Genomic DNA, 9687 nt, shown 5'->3' on the forward strand with positions numbered 1-9687 from the left:
ACATACTGTATTTGTCTAAGATATATGAATTGTTAATCATGTCTTAGGAAGAATTCCGGCAAGTCAACAAATATGGAAGAAGATTATTGTGAAATATTTGTCATTTTCTGGGATTTATTTAGACTATTTGTTAGGGATATGTATAATTTATCTACTAAAATTTTATGTTAGCAAATAATAAAACCTGCTTGGCTTTTGTTATAATTATTGCAGTGCATAAATGAAAGAGAAAATGTATCTAGATTAATGTTTTTTTATTTCAATGTGGATATAAATCAGTCACTTAAAATTATCCTTTCAAATCAGTAATGCCTTTTCTTTCTCTTCTCAAATTCATCACTGCCCATGCAAATTCATGGAACCTTTAGGAAAAATATATATAAAACAACTATAAGAGAAAATTGACATGATCTAGTGTGGATGAACATTTATCAAGCGCTGCTGTTGGTGTAGTTTCTGTCTTCACCAGTGGCATGTAATGAAAAGGTTAAGGCAGACTGCTCACTCTCTGATAATAAGCAAATATGTGCTCAGAGTTACATTCTTTGAATTATCCTGAATTCTAGTATGGAAAGCATGAGGTAAATAAAATATCTTCCAGGTGATCATCTGCATCTGAAAATAACTAAAAAAAATTGTTTTTAGTAGGCCCAGCAGCAGGAAATTAACTTCGTTAATACTTTACACATGCTCATAAAGCGTACTTCTTGTTACGTTCTGCCAAATTTTCCACCTGATTTTCCATTTTCTCCCTCTTCCTTCCCAGGAAAATAGTTGGTGTGTTTTGCTGTGGACCCCGACCAATTTCTAAGACTCTTCGTAAACTGAGTAACCAAAACAACTCATATGGGACAAGATTTGAATACAATAAAGAATCTTTCAGCTGAAAACCTGGGATTTAAAGAAGGAATGAGTGCAATTGCTAATACTTTGAAATTCAAACAGCTATCCTCTGCCAAAGAATAGCAAGGCTTACTTATTTATGATTATTTAAAATGGAAATGCAGAGAATGAGGCAAGATGACAGGTCACAGTACACCAAAAAGGCCCTGAAGAGTATCTGATGGGATGATTCACTTTTCAAGGCTAGAATTAAAACTATTAGATGCCCACTGTTGATTTTTATGGTAGATTCAAGAACTCCCTAGTGAGGAGCTACACTTTCTCACTGTGAGGCTGATAGCCTTGGTCCTCTTTAAATTGTTTTTGGTTGAACAAATGGAAGATTGAACAAAATTAAAAAATTCATTGAAACTCAAATTACATTTTCACCTAAGAATAACAGAGTGGCTTTGATTTAGAAAAGCTCCAGGCAAATATATTAGATGTTTGAAGATATAGCATAAGACTCTCTATTGATACGGGTACTTTGTGTCAATATCTAATTTTCCTCACTACTGAGCTAATACCTCTACGTGATGTCTTTAGACTTTATGCTGAATGAATCTTTTACAGATGTTGTATCTATTTTTATATCCCCCCCCTTCTGTCTAGGGAAATTTTCCCTCCCTTGGCATGCATTAGGCATAATTATTTAATCAGTCATATTTACCCTCAATTTATTTAATCAATTACTGCTGCATAGTAATGAGGAAATATTATTACTATAAATTATAAAGGGATATAGATCTAATAAGTTTTTTTTCACTTTTCAGCATTGTGATCTCTGTTATTTTTCATTACTTTTCCCCCAGCATAGTTTGTCTTAGTTTTCAACCTCTTTTTAAAAATATATTTTTATTGATTTTTAGAGAGAGAGGGGTAGAAAGATAGAAACATTGATGAGAGAGGAACATCATCATCGATTGGCTGCCTCCTGCATGCCCCCTACTGGGGATTGAGCCTGCAACCTGGGTATGTGCCCTGACCAGGAATTGAACTGGCCACCTCTTGGTTCCTGGGTTGATGCTCAACCGCTGAGCCACACCTGCCAGGCTTCAGCCTCTTAAGGTACTTTGTTTATTTGCACTTTGAAACCGAAGGGTATCATGTCTGTCAGTGGTCACCGAGATAGATACAAGATCTCTCTTTTGTCACACATTGGTTATGTTGAAGATATTTAAAGTATAGTCACATCCCTAATATGAAATCTGTATTTTACTTCCTACACAAGATGAAATATTTCATTAGTTATTCAAGTTCAGAAACCAGCAATATTACTGCTGCACCACCTGGTATTCTGGGTCTCAAGAGGGAATTATTGAGTTTAAAGTCATTGTTAGGCTTACTCTGTGTGATCCAATCAGTTCATGTTCCCTGGCCAGTATATTGGCTCGCAGGAAGACTCACTTCACTATCTTAAGAATTAAGGCATTTTTACAGTTTAGTGATTTTGTTTTGTTGACATTTATCAGTTGCTATCAAATATAGTACATTGCTGAAATCAGCAGCATACCTTCTCTTGCCTTTGTTAAAATTTTGCATGATGTAATATAAGTTGATAGATGCTACTGTCATTTTTTTTTTTTTTGCTCTGATTTACCTATAACAATCAAGCATGTTAAACCAGTGGTCGGCAAACTGCGGCTCGTGAGCCACATGCGGCTCTTTGGCCCCTTGAGTGTGGCTCTTCCACAAAATACCACATGCGGGCGTGCACGTACAGTGCGATTAAAACTTCGTGGCCCATGTGCAGAAGTCAGTTTTCGGCTCTCAAAAGAAATTTCAATCCTTGTACTGTTGATATTTGGCTCTGTTGACTAATGAGTTTGCCGACCACTGTGTTAAACCATCCAGCATTGAATTCCCATAAACATATTACTTACAGATATTTCTTCCTCTCTTTGGAATTCTTCCTTCTCCCTTCTGTGGAAGGTGAGTCAGAAAAAGACATGGGAAATGTGCAATGTTCCTGCAGATTTAGCTCTGAAGACATAGTTAATAAATAGTGCATCTTGGCAACACTTTCTAAGTTAAAAATAATTTTCATAAAAACACATAACAGAAAGAACCAGTAAAAATAAATTTAGTACAGGCTTGATGTGCAATACTGATTCTTTACTGATCATAATTTATTGAAGTGATTATATTAATACACCTAATTTCACTAAAACATGTGGAAGATTTTTCAAAGAAGAAGTAACCTTTCGTAGTGAGTAGGTCTGCTATTTTAGATGAGCCTTTTGCCTATTTTAAATTCCTGGTGATGTTCAAACGTTGTGTTAACTTAGGTAATTTTTGCTTCTGTAGACAGGAATGCCTGTAGGAGAGAGTTATTTATGTTTTGTTTTGAGGGAGCTTTTCTCTCTATCTAATTATTGTCACACAGGTCTTAAAACAGTAATTTTAGTGGCAATAAATGTTAAAATTGAAATGGTATCCACAAAATCTCTATAAATTTACTTTATCTTCCCAACAAATAAAGGAGGCAGAGTTTCTTCACCAGATAATGCAAGTTTCAGAAACATCATCTATTTGAGTGTGAGTCAGCATGAACAGTCTTAGGGATTTGTGTTCTGGGGCTTGCAATGGTGTCACTGGCTAATGGTGTGACTATGGCAAACCGCTTCTCACTCTAGGACTTCTCCTTTGGACTAGATCAGTAGTCAATTAATCTTTTTTAGATAATGTATCTTTTTGAGGCCTTGTTTGAAAAGAAATATTCTGACATACATACAAAATACACAGACAATCTTGGGGGTCCACAGTCTCCAAAAGCCAGGACCCCTGTTTAAAAACCTCTGAACAAAATTATCATCATTATAGGTATTTTAAAATTCTACCTTTGTTTTCTTTGATTTTTTTTTTTTGGAAGTAACTATCAATTTTTATGGACTATACTAAGAAATTAACTCTGTGGACAGAGAATCCAATAGAATTTTTAAAAATATGTTTTATTGATTTCAGAGAAGAAGGGAGAGGGAGAGAGAGATAGAAATATCAATGCTGAGAGAGAATCATCGATTGGCTGCCTCCTGCATGCCCCCCTCCCCCACTGGGGATGGAGCTCCCAGCCCACCCTGACCATGGAATTGAACTGTGACTCCTGGTTCCTGGGTCTATGCTCAACCACTGAGTAACACCTTTGGGCTCTGCCATTGCTATTTCATCTTCTTGGGTCTCTTGCTTTATGCAAGGTAAGGCTTTGATTTTACATATGAATAATAATAATAAAATAAATCATACACACACACACCACGCACACATAAATTTGGGCCTTAGTTTTTAATTTTTTTAATTTCAGGTTAAATGTGAAATGATTGATAGTTTTTTCATGTTGTGAATTTAAATGCTAATTGGGTGACTGTGATTATACAGGCTCTTAAAACAAAAAAATAAAAGCAATGTAGACAAAGTATAGTCTGAATTGATTTACTCCATACATCCATGTTATTTATAACCCCCCCGCCCCGGAAAAAACAAAACAAAGCACTAGTGTTTACTTGGAGCATTCAAAGCAAGTAATTGATTTAAATTATAAGGCATTGTTAAAGAGGCTGGCTAGACACAAATGGGCCACCATTGTCATCAATAGATGATGCTGATGCTAAAGGATGTTCATTATATTGAAAAGAAAAAAATAGGTAAATTTTATTTTCGTTAAGGGTGGTTAACTCAGCTGAATAGTGATTTTTCTAACAAGCCAATAAGACACATTTCAATGGCTACTCATGGCAAACAGTTCCCTTTTCTTATGCTGTCTAGAACACTTGCATATCCAGTTATATTATAGAAACATAAATGCAGAAGTTAGGAGGACTGTTATTTTGTAGTTGATGAAACTAAGGCCCAAAGGAAGATGGTAACTTGCTTCAAGTCATCCACTGAGTTTGTAACAGAGCTGGAGCTCAGCTTTCCTAATCTCTGCTACTGAAAGGCTCTTTTCCCTGCCCCATGAAATATACATCTGGTAAGATACCTGTAGTACTGTTAGTTTAAATCTCCCTGTAAACTCTAGTGCTAGCTGGAAAATAAGGTAGTGAGTGTTAATTCCAGATTCATAACAGAAAATCACACTCTTCTTCCCAATATATCTTCTGATTCTAAATTCATTAGTCATATATTCTGTCCAATACCAGTAAAATCTATTTTCCTATATTAGTTTTAAAACATGACAATTGTGCTAAAAATTTTTTGTTCTTCAGGACTCTGTATTGGAAATTTGTAATAGTATATAGTTTCTAGCAAAAGTTAATATTGCCATTTTTAAATTCAGGTTCATAGGCAAAAGTCATAACTTCACCAGCTTTCTAAACCCCCCCCCCCCCCGCCCCAGGGAACTGTTGTTATTAAAACAGATGACTGTTGTTCTCTACTCACATGACCATACCATGCTTCTTATTCAGGAGAAAAAAACCATCTTTTTGTAAACTAGTGAGACAGGAAATAAATGATGCCAAGCATAATGAGATCTGCATTTACTTCAACCACTCAGACAGTGAGAATTCACTGATTCCTTCTGTCTAAATCTCCCCTCCATTACCCCAGCAGCTTTATTCCATTCTGTAGTATTCTCAGAAGACAGAGTTGCAAGGCTAGCTAGATAAAGTTTTCCAAAGAAAAGATGCAGTAGAATTTTGATGCTTAGCAAAGAGTCCATTAAGAACAGAAAAAAGGCCACGTGAATGAGTTGAAATTAGCAGAGTTAAATAATTTTGCTTTAGAATAGAGACCAGTAATTTTTTTAATGTGAACATACAGATTTTTATTTTTCCTTACACAAAACTTTAATTTTTGTTTATAGAATCTAAACATAGATTTCTACGTACATTTCACATTATAGCAAAATCACTCCTAATCTTAATGCAGAGAGTTAAAATACAACTTAAGAACTGGTAAAGATAAGAAATGCCTCAAAGGGGCAACAATAAGAGGGAAAAAGGGGAGTCAGAGACAGAAAAATTATTTTAATACATCAGAACATGATAATGCTTTTCTTTTCACAATTTAATAGGTGCTCAAATGTGTGACAAGACTGGCTATTCCCCTGGGTTGGGGAAATGTAGAACAACGTGGCGTTTGGTTTGTTTTTAGAGAGCCTTTCACGTTTTCTTTGCCACTAGAATTTCAGCAGAAGCTTTCATCAGAATTGTAATCTTCTTTGAGAAGTTGAGCTTTGATGAGCTGCTGGTTGACCTAGAGGCAACCCGACCTTCAGATGAGAAGCAGCACTACATAACCGCTCTAATATATGTGGCGATAAAGGAGTGAAGGCTGCCGTGCATCGATTCCACTGCACATGCCACCCATGAACACTGTCATGGCAAGGTCAGATTTTTTCAGCTCTTCTCCGTCCACCCGGGGGATGAAACCTTCTTAATAATGCAGACACTGAGAAACAGATATTCTCTCTGTTGCATCATAACAGGGTATCTGTTCATCTGTATCAGCACTTCATGTGAGCCTAGTTATCAATTTAGGATGACTGTATATTTTATTTTAGTGGTGAGAAATCTCCACAATGCATCAAATGAGAGCCTGGCTTGCCTGCTAAAAAAATATATGGCAGCTAACACATTGGCCAGGGAGACAGCAGTTAAATCTTCCAGGTTTTCGTCTCCAGCTAAGCCCTAAAGGGATGTAAAATACCTTGCTGCACATATATTGGAATGTGACCTGGGTTGCACTCCCTGCTCTGTGTTTTGACGTGTTGCATAGTTAATTCTCCAGAGTCCCAGGGACTCTCCGGTTCAGGAAAATACCAGCTCTTGGGTCAGTGTGGCATCTTTAACCACATAACTGGGTGCCCACCAGATGTAATTACGTTTATTAAAGGTGACAGTTATCTGCTTACCAGTGGCCAGAGCAGGAAACTGTCTTTATTTTCTTCTCTGTTCCATAAAATTTGGTTAAAACTCAGAGTTGGGAGAAGTAGAAATCATTTTGAAAAGTGGGAATGGTTGGTGGCAGGTTACCAGTGTCATTATTTTATCCCGCTGCCTCCAGTGTGTGGCGTGAACAGGATCCTGGGTTAGAGATCAGACTTGCAGCCGTTGCAAAGCATTCGACCACGTGCATAAAAAGGGGAATGCCATCAAGCTCTGCCTAACTTACGTGGAGGTGGTAGGGCAAGAATGTGGAGGAGAAGAGGAAAAGAGTGATGAAGAAAGGAAAGTTTCCTAGGTAAAATACAGTGTAAATCTTAAGTGGGTTTTTGAAAACACCGTAAAAGTAAAAAAGTTATGTAAAAGTAAAAACACAGGTGTTTATGAGTCACAGTCCATTGTAACTGATGGAGTTAGTATTTAATTATTTTCTGAGCAAGTAGAGAAGCGCCCACAAACAGATCAGCACCACTGATCTGTTCTGAGGTTCTGATAAACAAAGTTGCCTGTTCTGTCCAGTGTAACTGCCTCCTGAATTCCTCTTAAACTGGTTTTGGTCAGGCCCAATGTGGCTAGAGATAGCTGTATTGATCTGTGAGAACTGAGCTAGGAATTGCTGGAAGGCAATATAACTTACCCTGCTTATTTAAAGTTTGATGGAGTAAAAAGCAGCTATTTATGAGACATCCTACTGAGTTAAGACTAAGGCCTATATTGTAGAACTAGAAATAATTATAGAAAAGACAAAAGCACTGCATGGAAGCCATTTTTTTCCTAGATGGAAAAAAAAGGATTCGTATTTTTCTTACTGTTGCCAAAGATCCTTTCCATTATGTATTTTCATCCAAGCTCACATGATTTTGTAGATATTTATATTTAAGTTACGTGGGTGTGTAGGAAAACAAGAGAGGGAAACCGAGAGAGAGGAAGTGTGTTTACGGTGGATTGGAAGAAAAATTGCCTGAATGAAAAAGACATTCTGCAATAATGTGAAATGACCCTTTCCAATGTTCATAATAAGCATTCAACCATGGCAGGTTTGCAATTGGAAGACCTGTGGTCCTCCATCACAATGGGAGACGCTCGGCCACCCAGGTGTGCAGTTGATTTCTGTCTGGCTGAACGGAATTGTGAGTGCACACCGTGCGGAAGAGGAAGCGGGAGCTCAGATTCAGTGCTTGTGAAGAATTAGAAAAAGTACGTTTATTTTTATATGTAATTTTATTGTTGTAAGACACACTTTGTAGAAAACCTTCATTCTTTTTGGCTCACAGCACAGTGTTTAAAAGCTAAACAAATACAGGTTGGACAAATATACTTAAAATGTCCTTTATTGTAAACTAATGGTGCACCTTTGGCCATATTAATCAAGAATTTTCTCCAGGGTTTGGGGAATGAATGTGTTGTTGTTTTGCTTGTTTTTTGAATTACTGTTGTTTTGATCCTAATGAAAGACTAAATGATCACACTAGACTTTCATGTGAAGACATTAAACAAGTAATTTAAAAAAAATGTTATTTTGAAAAATTTTGAAAGTGGTCTAAATTCCAAGCATGTCAACACTCATAATTTGTAACTGTATTTATTATTGGGAATTAAATAATTCTAATCTTTAAATTTAATATACTGAATTTGGGATTTTGGTTTGCTTTTTGGAATTCTCAAAAATCATAATTGTGTCCACTAAAACATTAAAATATTTGTACAGTTTTATGATGTCAAATTATACATATTTTCTGCACAGAAAATTAATAAAATACAATATATTCATTATGAAGTCCAAATGTTGAGTTTTTATACTTGATCATTAAAGGTTTTACTTTTACCTAAACATTGAATTTATTATAAACTAGAGGCCCAGTGCATGAAATTCCTGCATGGGGGGAGGGGGTCCCCTCAGCCCAGCCTGCACCCTCTTTAATCCGGGACCCCTTGGGGGATGTCCGACTGCTGGTTTCGGCCCAGGATCGGGCCGAAACCAGCAGTGAGACATCCTTCTCACAATCCAAGACCGGTGGCTCCTAACTGCTCACTTGCCTGCCAGCCTGATCACCCCTAACTGCTCTCCCCCGCTGGCCTGGTCACCCCTTAGTGTCCCCCCATTGGCCTGGTTGCCCCATGCAGCCTGCTGGTCAGTCGTTTGGTCATCCCTCAGTAACCCCCCTGCTGGCCTGGTCGCCCCATGCAGCCTGCGGGTCAGTCGTTTGGTCATCCCTCGCTAACCCCCCGCCAGTGTGGTCACCCCCAACTGCGCCCCCCTGCTGGCCTGGTCACCCCTAACTGCCCCCCCCGCCAGCCTGGTCGCCCCTTAGTGCCCCCCCGTGCCAGCCTGGTTGCCCCATGCAGCCAAAAATAATAGTAGAGCAACTGTTTTGTCTGACATTTACATAGGTGGGATATGAGCAGTTTGCCATATGTTCTGTCCTAGAGACCTGTGTTTCAGTACCATCTGAAAACTATATTTTCTCATTAGAAAAATATAGACCAGCCCAGGTGGTGTGGCTCCATGGGGTGAACATCGTCCCATGGACCAAGAGGTCCTGGCTTCAATTCCCAGTCAGGACACATGCCCAGCTTGTGGGCTCTACCTCCAGTAGGGGGCGTGCAGGAGGCAGCCAATTCTCATTGATGTTTCTATCTCTCTCTCCCTTTCCCTTCCTCTCTGAAATAAATACAAATGTATTTTCCTTAAAAAGAAAAAAATATGGACGGGAATTTTCTCAAAGGTCATTCCATTTTGTGTTTCTGTGTTGGCTGTAAACCTATAATTTGATAGTGAACAGGATGAATACAAATGCTGCAGCATACATGATTGTGGTCACTTTTAGTTCCTAAGATAAACCTAATAAGGTATACAAAATTGAAAAGCCTTCTTGCTTCAGCAGGATTAAAAGGTATTTACTTTAGAGTAAAAGACATCGTG

At 37.9% G+C, this 9687-nt stretch overlaps 1 protein-coding gene across 1 annotated transcript in view; it reads left to right on the forward strand.

Annotated features, from left to right (window-relative positions):
* NOX4 (NADPH oxidase 4) overlaps positions 1–4257 on the forward strand; it is a 169721-nt gene extending 165464 nt beyond the window's left edge. Inside the window, exon 18 of the mRNA XM_080640037.1 lies at positions 767–4257. Coding sequence (XP_080496163.1) covers positions 767–887 — 121 coding nt within the window. The 3' untranslated portion in view covers positions 888–4257. The remainder of the gene's footprint in view (positions 1–766) is intronic.
* Positions 4258–9687: the final 5430 nt, after the last annotated feature.

This window comes from Plecotus auritus, assembly GCF_963455305.1.
Source record: "Plecotus auritus genome assembly, chromosome: 9".
Lineage (NCBI taxonomy): Eukaryota > Metazoa > Chordata > Mammalia > Chiroptera > Vespertilionidae > Plecotus > Plecotus auritus.